A 16,466-nucleotide genomic window follows, 5' to 3' on the forward strand; every position below is an offset into this window, starting at 1 on the left:
ATGCGGAAGTCTATACTGCTTTCTGTGTTGTGTGTCAGGCAGCATGTTCATTTGGATATGGTAACAGAACAGAATCTGAATCTGAACACATTCACGTAGCAGCATAAAAAGCACTGACAGCATCTAGTTGCCTGATTGATAAGACAAGGGGTAAGGGTTTCAAACTAAAAGAGTGTAGATTCAGACCAGCTATAAGGAAGAAAGTTTTTACAGTGAGGGTGGGGAAACACTGGAGCAGGTTGCCGAGAGAGGTGGTAGATGCCCCATCCCTGGAAACATTGAAAGCCAGGTTGGATGGGGCTCTGAGCAACCTGATCTAGTTGGAGATGTCCCTGCTCATTGCAGGGGAGTTGGACTAGAGGAACTTTAAAGGTCCCTTCCAAGCCAAACCATTCTATGATTCTATTTGATTCTGGCTCAGGTAGTTTTCCAGTGGTTTAAGGAGAGGGAAGAAGATGGAGAAAATAAGAAGCTACTGGGACAAATAAAAGAATTTTTGATTCAATTCTGTTTTGTATTTATTTTTTTACAAAATGGTTGAAGTTGCACTAGAATTTCTTTCAGTGATGTGTCGCAAGTAAGTGTTGACAGTACGCTGCATCAGGAGGAAGAGACATTGTCAAAATGCAACATTACAGGACCTTCAGGTAGCAGGAGCAGGAATTTAGAATGGCACAATAAAGATGCCCAGATAACTGACGACAACTGCCTGCAATTTAGACAACCTAGAAAGCATGTAAGGTATTACTCAGGGTCTGGAAGAAGACATTGCTCAAGGCAGGAGTCAATTGCAGATACATGTGACTTTTTAATGGAGTAGAAAGAAGAATAATATCACCATGGAAGCAGGAAAAGGTAGGACGTTACACTCACACTGTGTGTTTAAAGCATCATAGTAAGAAGAAATTACAAGTGTTTCCTTGGTTTTGTCTGGGTGGTTCTGAATAACAGGAAAATGGTGCTAACATTTGACAAAAGGAGGAGTTTTATTTCGTCAGTTGCATTGATGAAGGCGGTTTTACCTCAGTCATCTTAGCGAGAGACTTTAAGCTTCAGGTCTGTTACAAATTGGAGTGAAACGGATAGTAACAGTGCAGAGCAATCATGTCAGTTCCTACTTGGGACACGGGATACAATATATAGATTGTTGGCATGTGCAATAAATAGCATTAGGGTTGATGGTGTCAAGACTTATTTGGGGCCCTTTAGATAATGTGGTGTGTGGGTTATTGGCACAACCGACAGCTACTGCACTCTGCAGCGTCAAGGAAATCTTGAGCACCCTTTGATGAGCAGGTTATTGATAGGTTATGCTGCAGCTGCTCCAGGGGACCCCTTAAGGGCATATCATGATAGTGTGACTGCACACTAAAACCCTGTGGTAAATATACAGAGGAACGTTTTCCCATGGTTATTGTGAAACTGCCTTTAAAAGGTAAGAAAAACATTCTTGGTTGAAACATTGTGTTTCCAGCTTCTGCTGGTGCTATATGGACAAATCATAACCCACTTACCCCTTCCCACCCTAGAAAATAGGATTTTATTATGGAAATACAAACAGACCCTTAACTACTGCAGCAGTCAGAGGTGCCATTATAATATATTAGCTTGTATTTAAAAAATAATATAAACATTTTTCACTGAAAGAGCTGCTCTGTGCTGTTGATATGCTTGAATTTATGCAGTGGGCTGGTAAACAGCAAAATCCATACTTATCTTTACCTACACAGACATTAGAGGTGAGCTCAGGAAAAAAAAAAAAAGGGAGGGAGGGAGAAAAACAGTATTTCCTCACAGTTTAGGGTGAGATTAGAGCCCTGTTGATGGCAGAGCTACATGCTGTCTTCTCACCTGGTCTCATATTCCAGCTGTGAAACAGAAGTGGAAGGTCAACATAGCAGTGGTGTTTTGTAGTAGCAAACTGAGCTGATTCCCTGAAATCATTCAGGACCAGACCTCCAATTCCATCAGGATAATTTTCACATAACTGTGCCTTCCCCACTTTCGTATGAAATGTACTTCTGGACTGAAGCACTGTAACCTCAAAAACCTTGAAGGAAGTACTGGAACCCAGCATAGAGATTAGCTTTATTGTGTAGAATGCAGATGTACTGGACAACTACTTCAGGGGAAGATTTTGATATATTTCTTTTATTAATGAAGTCTCTAACTTGTTTCAGGAAGTTAATTGTTTGGTTTTCTGTTAGTCTCACATATTCACATATTTGCAGTACTCCTGTGTTCTCTGCTCTTAACTTCACAGATGAGTGAATGGAAACCAAATCTTCTGTGGGTACCAGAACATCATAGCATAGATTTCTGTAGATTTCCATCTTGTCTTCTGTTGACTTTTGTGCCTAAGACAGTGCAACCTGGCTGAGACTTTTTCAATGCTCAGTGCGTTTGAAAGGTCTCTGCTTTGTGATATCTAATATTACAGAAACTCATGGTCCAGCTTTTATTGCTGCAAAGGCTCTCAGAGGGTCCTGTTTGCATTATCAGTCTGTTTTCACTAAACATGTAGGGATTTTTCCAAGACCTCTGCCCACTGTTAAATCTAGAAAAAACTAGCCATAGATTGGAATGCTGTTAGTATGACAGACAGACATGCAGAGTAGAGAGAACTTAATTTTAAGATTGTTAGAACCACTTCACAATCCAGACCTTAAAGGGTTATACTTTTGTGGGTTTGGTTTTTTTTTTTTTTTTAATGCTTCTATAAACCTAACTTTTAGTAACTAGCAGGTTCTGATTCATGCCAGTCCAGATTCTTCTTGTTTCAAGACTCAAAGCACTGAGTCAAGTGACAGTAACAGTTCTGGAGGATTTTATGTACCAGTCTTTTCTGGAAAAGTAAGTGGCTCCTTTTAGTCCAGCTGTATATGGATCCTAGAAGACTTCAGAGTGGACATCTGTGGAACTGCTCCACACTCCCATAGGTGGAGAAAGAATTGGTGTAGCAAATGGTTCTCCTGCATTAGTACAAAGATTAATGACAGCTGGAGGAACTCTCAGCTGATTAGGACCAGGTTCTGTCATCTTTGCATTACAACATGGAATAAAAGGCTGAAGATATCACGGGTGTGGGGTTTTTTCCATGTATCTGCTTAAGGGTTACAGTTAGAAATGGCACTCGATTGAATGGATTTAGGATTTGTTCTGAATGTTCTGTGTTCATATTATCTCTATATTCCATTGTCTATAAAGTATTCTCAACATGTTCCTCTTTCAAGAAGAGTATAAATCAGAATGATATGCCAGGCAAAGAACTCAACTCAGTTTCTCATTCAAATCTATTTTGGTTGTCTGTGTTGCCATCTAATAGATTAAATATGCTAAACATAAGCTTCTCATCCTGTTCTTCCCTGAGCACAGCCTCTCTGCTTCATATGTATGAAACTGTGATGCAAGTGAGAACACATTCTGGGCTAGAGGTCTAATTCTAGAAAGCCAATCGTCAGGATCAATCATCAGAGCGTCTGAGTACCTACTGAGTGCAGGTGTTGTTTTAAGAGTGCAATTAACTCTATATCACAAATTCTTCCCTATAATTTTTTCACATAGTTTTTTTTGGACAACAGACATTTAGATACCTTTATCTGTTTACTTTCACAAACTGTCAGGTTGTGTAGATTGAAAGAAAAGCGAACCAAACATGCAGATATACAATGAATACAAGATCAGTTTGAATGGAGCTTACATAAACTGAAATATTCATACATTACACAAAAGGGCTTTAAACTTGTAGCTTTGGAAGCAATAACATTCACAACAATACTTATTGCTTCCACAATCAATTGTGCTTGTATAGGTGCTTCTACCTACACAGCGTTCCAGTCAGATCAGGTTCCCACAATGTCTTGCTGTGTGGTCTGAGGTGCAGGTCTGGGGACTCAGCCCGCATTCTGCTAACTCTCACTATTTATCATAGCTCCTGCTACTGCATCACCTTACTCTTTCAGTTTTGGCACTTACGTTAGTAAACGTTATGCAGGTGCATACAGTGTCAAGTGCTTTACTCAGGTCAGCACCTCTCGGTGCACAAATGCATATGTGATTAGAATATTTGTACCACCGAAGGGCAGAAACCACTTGATATTCAAACCCTTTGTATCCAAAGCAAAGCCAGTCCACAGCCAGGTATACACTTAATCCTGTCCTAAAGTGATCACATTCTCAGGATAAGAGATACATAGTGTAATCTCTGTATGATAAGTCTCATCCTAAATAGATATATTTGATTGTATTAGATGGCATGCAGTTATTGGCATCACAATCTGCTGTCCAAACACTCTGGAACCAACACAAGGAATCCTATATAATTGAAGGGTAGGAGCTCATCAGAATTGGCATCATAAAGATGAAAGGTCAGTGCTTTAATACACAACTCCCACAAAATTGAATTTTAATTAAGTGCGACAGTGTTGAATCCCTCCCTCAGGAGTCCTTTTTCTCCCTTTTTCTTTACACTAGTATATTTATCCCTCCTCTTAGAAAAGAGAATAGCAAAGACAGTATAAATATTCTTCCCGGTAAGATTTTAAATTCAGAGGTTTTCAACAGCGGTTCATACTAACCACTAATACCATGTACTAATGTAAATCAGTGTTTTGTTTTAGAAATTAATCATTTATGCAGAAGAATGAACACTGAAAAAATAGCACTTGTCAATGAGAACAGCAGTTTTAACCTTTTGTGTGTGTGTACCAGCAGATACCAAAAATTGTCCATTGATGGTTTAAATACTGTGTGGTGAATTTAAGTTTATGGGCAATGTTTACTTTTTTCAGTTACCTTTCACAGCCCCTTCAAACAGTTCATGCTGAAGTTGTTCAGAATGAATAGTTCAGATCGTCCAGAATGTTGGACTAGTTCGGATCTCAGTTTGAATAGTTCAAGTTGAAATCAGTCAGATGGAAGACCACAGATTGGAAACCACTGATAAGACACATGGAATATACAGTTTACTGAATGTCTTCTTGCAATATAACTACTACAACATTGTCTGTGTGTCATGTAAATGACTATTGTATCATTTACCTTTTTCCACTTACTCCAAAAGAAGCAAAGAAAGTAAACTCACACTTCCTATCTCTCACTAGTGGGTACTGCTCACCTTCTAAAATATTTTACTCAAGAGAGGTTGCCTGCTCTCCGTCAATGTAAAACAATCCAAAAGCTTCAAATTGTAGTAGGTCATCAGACAGTTAAAATCTTAATCCCATGGAAGCCTAATATGTAAATTAAAATAACCTGCACAGCCTGCTGACTTCAGCAGAGCTAATGCTGTACTGGGTAAAGCATCAGACCTCTTCTAAGAAATAGTTTAATTCCCTCAATGCACATCAGTGTGTTTTCTACATGAAAATCTACATGAAGAATTTCAGCAGTTCAGCCCAGTAATTTAGATGAGTTAATCAAACAGAAGCACAATAATAAGCAGAGATATAGAAGATATAGCAAAAGAGTGAAAGTACTTGACAAAAAAATGTCACTGAGATAATTGAAGATCATCTGGCTTCTATCATGTAACTCAGTTTTGTTGTTCTTATCTGTATTTTGGCATTGACTCAGTTGTCTGCATGTTATATGATGGGATTTGCCAAAAAAAACCCCAAACAACTTTATCCTGTGATAAACTGGGTGCAGAAAGAATAAATGCAAGCTGTCTGTCCTGGATTTTTTTTTTTTTTTTTTCACATTAGCAAACCTCACTATTTCTCTCTTCTAATAGCACTGCAATATAACCCAAGGATATATTTTTTTTCCCCTACTGTGATGCCAACTTTTCAGCAAGTCTAATAGCTTTCATAATGCAGTTTCCTCTATGCAGTCAGGATGATTTGGGATTTTGCAGCACTATAGAGTGGTCTTCTAGAAAAATAATAAATTGCTATTTACAAGACAGAGATCCCTAAAAGTCATTCATAGCTTTTGTATGCAAAAAACTGTCAAACTCTTAATCTCTGAGTTTTTTCTTGAACTCCCATCACTTAGAGATTTGCCCTTTCTGTGACTCTCAGGCTCATCTCTGATACTTGTCACTCTCTTATCAGTGACTAAACCTGGGAGTACAACCTTAAGAACCTGACTACCACCTTTAAACATTATTCTTGCCTCGAAACTTTTCTCCTCTACACTTCCACTTTTACAGTGGTTCTGATCTGGAGCAAAATCTGTTTTTTCTAACCAAGTAGTAAAGTTTTTGCTGCTTCGGTTACATAAACATACTTATTCTGTAAGCTTGGTGAAAGATGCATTAAAGGAATCAGTAAAATTTACTCTTCCTCCTTCATTTCTTGGCTTCGAGCTATAAAGCAGACCTCCTTATTATTGACACATTTATTTTTTGGCACCTCCTTGTTGTCATAAATTGCATCCTGACCATACAAGCAAAGAGCACAAAGATGACAAATTAGGAAGCTGGCATCAAAGTCCATTTTAACCACATCCTTTGAGCTTGTCCTCTTACCTCATCTTTTTTACTGTAGTTGTTTTGGTGCCAAATACATGCTGCTTTGTTGCCAAATGTGTGTCATTAATTCACAAGGAGTCTATGGTCATGTAGCCATATAACCCTTATGGTGGACTATGATTGAAAAAAATGACAGTGGTATGAGAGTTGAAAATGGTTTATGTGTTTGATGTTAGGATTTTTATTCAATGGTTAAAAGCTTGTAGCCCAAGGAACCTTGCAATGAGACCTATGACTTTTTATTTTATTTGGGCTTCTGTTTTGTTTTGTTTTCTGCAAGGGATTAAAAAAACTGAAGAGGAGGAATAAAGCTTTCAGAGATTTTTGTAAGTCAGTAGATGATCAAAGTGTAATTACTCATTTTTATTCATGTGTATCAAATACATCCCACATAAAATCCTATTTCCAGGAATAATACTCCTGTTGTCTCACAGTACTTAATTGTGAAAGCCCAAGGTCAGGTCTTCCACCTAAGCAGTTATGCTTTTGTGTGTTTGTTAGAGATGCTGGAGGATATTACTCTGATATCTTAATAGTGAGAGCACAGTAGATGGGCACTGATGTATTGAATCAGATTTCTGTTAGCTACCATTTATGCCTTTTATTTCATTTTAAACCCACCCATCCTAGAATGGTTGCCATGTTGAAATGAAACTTTTTTGTTGCTGTCTTTAGTAAATGATGTTTTTTAAGCCATGCTGTAACACAATAAATGATGCAATGGTATGTTTATTATAAGAGAGGGACTATTTGCTTTCATAAATGTCAATTGCATCCAATACTGCCTCTTTCTCAAAAAGAAGACTAAAATATTTTTGCTGTTACTGAATCTTGTATGTCTAATTGGTGACAGGCTTTGTCCTCAAATTAATGCTTAGCTCCAGTTATAATATCATTATGTCATAACAGCGAAAAATTCTCATTAAGATGAGCTGTTTGCCAGGAAAAAGTTTAGTATATCAATTAATCTGTTTTATCAGGGGAAGTATTCCCTTCCCCAGCCCCTATCTCCTGATCAGAGCCTGAATGATGAGAAAAACATCACAGATGCATGCTGCATTGGACAAAGAACACATGCATGCATTTAAATCATGTATATCTTACTTTTTACTGATGTAATTGTGAAATATGTTCTTTTTGCATTCATAATTAGGGGGTGGAACAGATGGTGAAGGCTTAGTTTAAAATAATCTGTCATTAAAATAACCTAGCCTACTGGTAATTCTTCACTCTAACTGGAGTTTAGGTCAGGGTAACAGGGGTTTTTGCAGCATTGGAATACACTAAAAAGAATTAGGGACTTCATGGATAGTATGAAATATGGGGATACTCTCCAGAAGGACACTGTAGTAAGACTCCAGTGAATTAAATTTGCCTGTGGTGGGAATATGCAAAAATGCCTGGGACAAAATTCCTCTGGCAAATATAAATCCATTTAGTACGATGCATTATACATTAGTGCATATTCGGTCAAAGTGGTACAGTAGGTTTCATATCCTGAGAGGAAATAATCTCACTATTCTACAAATACTCTAAAAAGCACTTAGTATTTTGGGTAAAAAACCTGTGCTTTACATTTTCATTTTATTCTGATGTCAGAGGATATAAATTATAATTATTAGCTTTATTATTCAGAGGTGCTGTAGCTAGTGACTTTTACATTTGAATCTCACTTCCTTCATGTCTACCACATTGACTTGCTGGTATGTGACAAAGGAAATCTTGTCTCAGTCCTGTCTGGCTAGTTTAGAACAGTTTTCCGGAATAAGAAAACTGGTTCAATAGATCAGATGTCTTTAAAGCGTTTATTTTAGTGTTTCCTCTAAGATTTCATTCTCTAACAGCTTTGAAGAAAGCATATAGATTTCAGTGTGGTATTATGATAAATCTTCTCGAGGAGGGGCAAGCATTAACATATGTGTCGGTTCTTTTTCATCTTAATCCAACCTTGGTTAATAATCAGAAAATTCTACATAGTGGGTAAGAAGATGTAATTAACCCTTTGACCCCAGAATCTTAATTGGCGCCTGTTGAAAACAGTGGGGCAGTTAAAAAAAAAAAAGAATTAAAAAGTAGCCTGTGGTGATTGAAACAGCATAATACATAATGGTTTTCTGAAATCAAAAGTACTAGGAAACCAGCTTTAATCACATTTTACATAAAACCGGTAAGTGTAGGTTTAAACAAGAAGTTACCAGTCTTCCTTATACTGTATTGTGCTCAAAGTTGGTATCTGAGGTCACCCTGACCCTTTTTCAGCTGCCACACTAGATGGGATAGGACTCACTTTATGACAGTCAACTTAACTTACAAAAATAAAAAAGAAATTAACTCAAGAATATTTTCCTAACAGAAGACACTCTCTGTTCATGGCCTCTGCTTCAATGAAAATAGGACATGCTATGAAAAAAACAGTTATTTTTGCACGTCCTATTTGTGTATTACTGTTGATAATAATTGTGGAACATCTGAAACAGAAATCCTATCTGCCTTTGAACTACAGTGAAACTGTTCAGAAATTCTGGCTGGAAATTACACTGTGGCACTCATATTAAAAGAGGGATTTGAAAGCTGACTGAATTGAGTACACTTCTCACATTTACTGTGTCCTTAGTTATATATAAGTAAGATGAATAATACTTCCAGGTATTTCTCATTAAAACAAAATTGTTTGTGAATAGATAGTATACAATGGTATCACATACTCTTCTTCAGTATATAACATAACCTCTGTTATGTTGCCTGCCACCTTCTCTGAAATCTGCTGGTCTCTTGGCATGCACAAAGGACATACGCTTTATGAAAAATTGAAAAATTTCAACACGCATTACTTAAATAATAAATATTCATAAATAATACCTATGAATAACGAATGAGACAGTCCTTCAGAACTACTGTTTGACCTGTATAAGGAACAACAACATTGTCACAAAAGTGGTCCATCTCAGCCCTTTCATACTGGTGAGAGGAATTGCCTTGCACTGGAAGGTGGCCATTTCTCCCCCTATATTTATTGCTGTGTTTCTTAGGTATTAGGACTTGACCTTAGTACTAGGGGCTTTTGTTCTAATGTCTTTGTATTTTGGGCATGGAATTAGTTAGATGTTCCATTAGCTGTTAATCTGTGGCTTTTACAAAATACTTTCTGATTTTACAAAAACTTTCTGATTTTGCTCCATTGAACAAAATGCTGAATTTGGTCAGTATTTGTACCCAAGCATAACTTCAGGGATGTGGGAAAGGAAATGGAGAAAGAATGACTGACCATGATTTAGTAATCTCAGTTGCATAATGAACTAATTTTATGGCACAGGAAGTGACTAATCAAACCAAAGGAGTTGTGGTTATGCTGCACTGGCCCTGCCAGTCCCATCAGTGGTGCCTCCGTAGTACCTCCCTTGTAAAACTAGGAGGCAAAAGTAAGGAAGTCTCCCAGAAAGAGAATAAAAGGGTAAAGAATTAAACCTGTTTAACTAGTAGGAGACAATCAGAGTCAATGGCATGAAAAAGTAGCAAGTGTTTAAGATGTCTTAACACTTCTCACTTTAAGACTTGAACTAGCTGCTGATGGCTTTCCAATGTCAGCCATGAAGGTTGAAATTTCTTCTCACGGTTGTGTCAACCAGAGATAGTTCTATTAATTTATATTCTTCCAGCAAAACTGGTTTCAGCCAATTCCAAAGCAACACTGAGGAAAATATTTCTGCCTAATCAGTACTAAAAGCTTTCCTCAAATCTTTGTTTCGTTAAGAAGCCTGAATTTCTAAACAAGATGATGTATAGAAAAGAAGCAGGAAAGCCATCAGTGACTTAGAGAATTATTTTTTGCTGTTCTTACAAAACTATATCCAGATATGCCAGGTAATTACACACTAATGCAGTGTACTAAACAGAACAGATCATAAATTAGCTCCAACTGTATGTAACTCTCTCAAGTAGAAGATCAAGGCGACTGCACTAAAAGCCTGGATATGTAAAAAACTGAGAAGAGGAAAGTTGTTTTTATATGACACACAAATAACCTTTGAAACTGCTTTCTTCAAGATATCATTAAACCAAGAACATAACAGGATTCCCCCCTCCACAAAAAAAAAAAAAAAAAAAAACAAACAAAAAAAACCCAAGAAGTCTTGAGCACACCAGTTATAAAAAATAATTACAAGGAATATCAGATATCATGGTCATGCCAACTAGTAGCAACTAGAGGCTAGAAAGAAACTTCTAGCAGACTTGTCATTACCTACATAATAATTATAGATATTTCAAACTGTTCTGGAGCATCTAGGTACACACTGCCAGACAGACCCCCAAAAACTGACCATTGAAGATAGGCCATTAGTCTGATTCAGTAATGGCATTTTATTGTTGCTTGTGGAGAATGGTGTTCTAGCAAGAACATATATAGGTGGCCAGGGAATTGGTGTGACAGTTCTCAGTTTTATTTCTAACATAGAATTAAACCAATTTCCTCAAAGGAGCATGGGACAGAGCATCAGAAAAACTTAAGCCAAGATCTCTAAAGATTTACTCTTCTGATCTTTCCATGACAGGGAAAGTGGATAGTAGCAAAAGAAATACTGCATAATGGGTAGATAAATGCATAAAGGTTTTGATTGTCCTTGTATGAATCTAAGTTTGAACTTCGCTGTTCCAAATTTTTCACCTGTTATTGATGTTGAAATTCAAGGAACTGATGTTAATCATTTGAAAAGAAATGATGATGATTTATAAGAGGCCATAAATGGCTTGCATAATATAAATGTTTTTACGTGAAGGAAATCTATGCAGATTTACATTTTTATTAATTCATAAATATAAATTAGAGTCTTTCTTTAATGCAGTGTCTTTACTGAGGGTTTGTTTTCCAATATGTGGTTTATTCTTTTTAGAAAACACAGATTTTTGAACTAATTCCACCACCTACTACATCAGAGAGGGGTGAACAGTTGCCAAACACGGCTCCTGACCAGGAGCGTGTTAGAAATTAATCAAGAAGCAGAAGAATAAAAAAATTCAAAAACCTCAGAAATCACTGTTCTGTATTTGAAAAGGAGTGAAATGATTACGTGACTTTGTCATCATATATATCCATCAAATTTGCATGCATCTTTTATTTTTTCTTCTAAAACCAGGCTGTTCTCTCAAATGCTACTTACTATAATACTACTTACTATATATGTTTTTACTTTACACATACTTTTATCCCAAGGGGATATTTGGGATGGGATTTCTTAGGATTGTTTCCTATTCATCCCAACATTTAGGGTGTTTCTTATTTTCTGCATTGTTTTAGCATTTCTAATTTCTGGAATTTTGTGATTTTGCTTTTGCAATAGTGAATGCTTGTTTGCCAATAATCAGCCTCACAAAAAGCATAAAATCTTATTCCTAGAGGTGTATTTCCATCTTGATGTGCAGTGATTTACTCCATGTGTCAGTTTAGAATATAGTCCTTTGTTTATTAACTGCACCGATGTTTCAGAAAGTATGCATTAATCTGTGTAGTTGTATTTTGATTTTTGCAGTTGCAATGGAAACCACATCCAAAGATTTGAACCTGTCATAGTAAAATCTGATCTAGAGTTTTACACCAAAGGGATGAAATTCATAACATTTCTATAGACCTAAGCTGTAAACATATTTGACAGTAATCTGCTGATTGGCTTTGTTTGTTATTTCACAAAAGAAAAAGGGGGGGGGGGGGGGGGGGGGGGAATGTGCATACGTGCACGTTTGTGTGTAATCCTCAATTAATTAACAAATTATTGAGGTCCATAGTGGCTTGAATGATGATAGAATTTTATTTTTTCTTTTTCAGTTTTTGGAAGTGGAAATTCTCTGCTTTGATTCTGGGGGTTGGAGGGGAATCTTCTTACATACCATTTGATTGGAAAGTTATTTGTTTTCCTTATTTATTTCTTCCTGTAAAAAAAATGAACATTTCCTTTTTCTATATTTCTTCTGTCATGCAAATGAGATCAATTTTATACAGTATATGGCAGATGTAAGCATGGTAATAAGTCCTTGAACTTTCCAATATACTCATATGCTGTTTGTAAATATGAAGACAAAATATAAAGGAATTGTCTTAAGGATTCAAATTAAAAACACTCTCATAGAAACCAGAATATTTTCCTCAATTTGTACAGTGATGCATTTGTTTGAATCTATTTCTATCTGGAATTTAGAATTTTTTAATTAATCTATTCACTTTTTTTTTCCTTACTCTGTAGTCCCTGGATGGATTTGTATTTGCACTAAATCAAGAAGGAAAATTTTTGTACATTTCAGAAACTGTCTCCATCTATTTAGGCCTGTCCCAAGTAAGTACATGCTTTCGATTCTAGAACATAATTGTGTATGATGCATTCCTATGTTTATCATTCTTCAAAGAAATAACAATTTGGTTTCTGTATTTTGCATGGATTATTGAATTAGTTAATTAATATTGCATCTGGTTCATCCTGAGAAGTAATTCAAAAACATATCTATCAGTATTAGACATTGAGATAAGACAAACTCGTGCCTGAAAACTTTTTGCCACGAAGGATCATTATTAATTTATTGAGAACAAATGAAGTTTCTTTTCTCAGTTGTTTTGAACTTTAAACCTCTATACCTGATAGGAAAGGGACACACTAATAGTACTTCCCTTGTGTCCTATTACTGGATGTTTATGGAGTACCCTGCATTATCCAGGGAGCTGACACGATGACAGGGAGTCATTTGGAGTCAAGAAATGCTGAAAGAGACCATTAAAATGTCTTGCAGGGAGGGTTCCAACAAGGACACATTTTGCCACTTTCACAAATGCTTGTTAATATGAAAAGACATATTTATAAAATAAAATAATTTTTTTCATTTAATTGCTGACAACTGTTTTTCAAAGATTAAAAAGCAGGACAAAAGTGAGGGGAAGGTTGTTTGTTGATGCTTATTCCTAATCCTGCAGCATTCAGAAATGTTTAGGAAGGATAGCTTATTTCTGCTTGTACTTAGAAATGCAGCAGAAAGATTTTGCATTATGATTTTCAGAGTAGGATAATCTACTTCTATTGCAGTCACCCTGAGGAGGAAAAGAAAAACTGAGTTAATATTTATTTCAGCTCCTTTAAATTGGGACCCATACTGCTATGAGGAGGCGACTATTAGCGCTGGCAACTGTCAGTTTTGCTGTATCCCAACAACAGTGAAATGTGAAATTTTAACATTTGGTGCAGAAAAAGAATAATTTTAAATATTATCTGGTGAGAATCCGAATAGAGGTTCATTAACTCCTCAAAGAACATGCAAACAATTGGCTGTAATAAGTTCAGTAATTGTTATTTTGTGCTGGCTTTAGCAAACCGAATGATAGAAATGGAAACAGAGCTGTTTCTAACTCATATCAGTATTCTTGTCTCTCATTAAAGTCCCTCGTTTTGTAATAGGCTTTAATCCCTGCCTTAATCTGTTTGGGAGTTAGTATCAAGAATCTCAAATTTTGAAATTGGTGCGCCACCATGTTGCTAATACAGTAAAGAATTGGAACTTTAATGTTTATTATTGTCTTATGCTCATATTAATCTGTTTTATGCATAGTATCCAACGAAGTTTAATAAGCCAGTAAAGAAGAAGGATGGATAATTAGTTTAAGCAGGTAAATGCTAATTAGGAAACTCCTGAAAGGCGTCCATTATACACTAGCTTAAAACAAATTTTACAGCCCTGGTTAGTGGTGTAATCCAAATTCTGTCAAGGCAACTGCATTTTCTGTAATTGAGATGTGTATGTTTGCTTTGCATAACAGATGGCTCTGTATGCTTAGACTGATAGCTAGGAAAATAATAATTGCATTATTCTGGCCAAAAGAATATTAGCTCTTGGGTTTTGGCCATTTCAGTCAGTCCTCCTGCCAGCACAGCATATGCACATATATGGATTGGATTTTCAAGGAAATTGATGCATCTGGAATAGTGTGGCCATCTGAAATATCATCTGTTCAAGAAAAATTTGGCTTTAACCCTATGCTAGTCTCTTGTTAAAATCATTTTCTGCAACTGTCTTTTTAACTATAGGAATTGGTATATCTTTCCTTACTCTGAACTTACATCATGTTGTTAAGACTTTACATTTTATCTTGATACATTTCAAGCAAGGGTTCAGATAAATAAAGCAATTGTCTTTGCATGTTACAGTGTTTGATATATCACTGCAAACATTTCGTTGCATTCACTAATGAAAGTATTGATGGAAGAACTACCAAAAATCTGAACCAGGACTGTGGATTTTAATGTAATCATAGATGAAATCTTCTGAGATCTACTAAAATATCTCTGTTTTTTGCTGTTCTCTTCTGTCTTTATGGAGACATTTTGTATTTCTCAGACCTACTGTATTTATATTTTTAATATATTGTTCTCTTGTTATAATACTATATAGCTAGGTCTCAATAATGACAAAAGAAATGCTGTAGCTATTTGTTACTAAATCACAATTCAAAGGTTATTTGTTACAAAAAATATTAGCAAGAATATCCATAAAACCATTTCTCAAACTACTGGAAATACTACTGTTTGCACTACAACAATCTTAAAATACTCGTGAATTCTGGATTTCTGGAATGGTGCTATGTGATACATGTGGTGGTGTATTTCTTGCGCTGCAGGTAAACATTGATAGGTTCCTATCCTGGTACTCCCCAACTATATATAGAACCTCAAGGTAATTTTGCACTTTAGAAAGTCTGGATGTACTTTATAAGCAATTTTATTTGAATCATCTTATTCAAGTGCTGACTTCAGAGTCTTACTTTCTAGATGAATGACTTCTTAGAGACTTTATCTTTGTTTGATTGTTTGGTGGGGGTTTTTTAACTAGTATGCATGGAAATAATATACAATATATTTTGTACTTGCAAAGTAAAATCTCATGTCCCTTAGTTGAAGGAAAATAGTCCTTATACCAGATCTTAGCAGGTGAAACAGTTTCTCACAGAACCCAATTTTTCTCTTTTCTGAACACCGAGAGCCAGTGGTACAAAACAAATGGATGCTGATGTTTTAAGATAGCTGCAGGGCTAATAGTAAAGAAATCTGATAAAACAATATCTTGGGAGGTAGCCTGGCAATGATGATAATAAAGTTACTCCTGGCAAAAAATAACAGTATATTTGAACAGTAAACAAAAATTACAATAAATGCTCTTTTGACATTACAGTGACTGTACCTTGCATGTAGACACCCACAGATATGTATTGTTTTGAACACTTTATCTTCCAGCTAATGCTAACTAAGAATTTTAAGTTAGTTTGGCAGACGTGGATTTTAGAGCACGCTATGGAATTGCAATCATAGAAATTTCAGAGAACAGAGATGAATTTCAAGTAGAGGCAAAGACACAAAGTTAACTGAAGATAATGAGCAAGAGAAGGAAAAGAATAAAAGCAACAGAAATGGGCCAAAATCTCCTAGTTATATCCTTAGTCTGTACAAATTGTCATAGTTCAATTATACTTGAGGCAAGCTGAAATAGTTCAATGTACTTTCGAGTATTCAGTAGTATCAGGAACTGCAGTATTTGTTGGAAGACCCAGACATGCCTAGAAACATGCAATACAGCCAGGATTTCTTCCCTGGGTTAGACAACATGACCTGTGATGGTGTAGATTATCCTTTTGCCTATACAAACAGCTTTTTACGCTGTACTTCTGTAGTGATGTAAAATGTTTTGTCTTCATATATATCCATTCCCTGATATATTCAAGTCAGCAGGTAATTTTTTTATATCAGGGTAACTGCCATCTTTTTTAATACCCAGTCCCTAATTCGCTTTCAGAAAAGGGATGATATTTCAAAAGTAGATGGTAAAATGAGTGCTTACCTAAGAGATTTCAGTTCTGTTGCAAAGTCTCTATGTTTGAGACTTAGGCCAAAAATATGCTGAAACACAAATAGTAACAAATAGGGAGAAGAATCTGTCCAGAACAAAGGGTAGAATTGTCAGACATACG

At 36.0% G+C, this 16,466-nt stretch overlaps 1 protein-coding gene across 6 annotated transcripts in view; it reads left to right on the forward strand.

Annotated features, from left to right (window-relative positions):
- NPAS3 (neuronal PAS domain protein 3) overlaps positions 1–16,466 on the forward strand; it is a 612,152-nt gene that overhangs the window by 413,885 nt on the left and 181,801 nt on the right. For all 6 annotated transcript variants that reach the window (XM_074909196.1, XM_074909198.1, XM_074909200.1 and 3 more), the window contains one exon: positions 12,709–12,798. In XM_074909196.1, coding sequence (XP_074765297.1) covers positions 12,709–12,798 — 90 coding nt within the window. The remainder of the gene's footprint in view (positions 1–12,708; positions 12,799–16,466) is intronic.

This window comes from Athene noctua, chromosome 6 (assembly GCF_965140245.1).
Source record: "Athene noctua chromosome 6, bAthNoc1.hap1.1, whole genome shotgun sequence".
Lineage (NCBI taxonomy): Eukaryota > Metazoa > Chordata > Aves > Strigiformes > Strigidae > Athene > Athene noctua.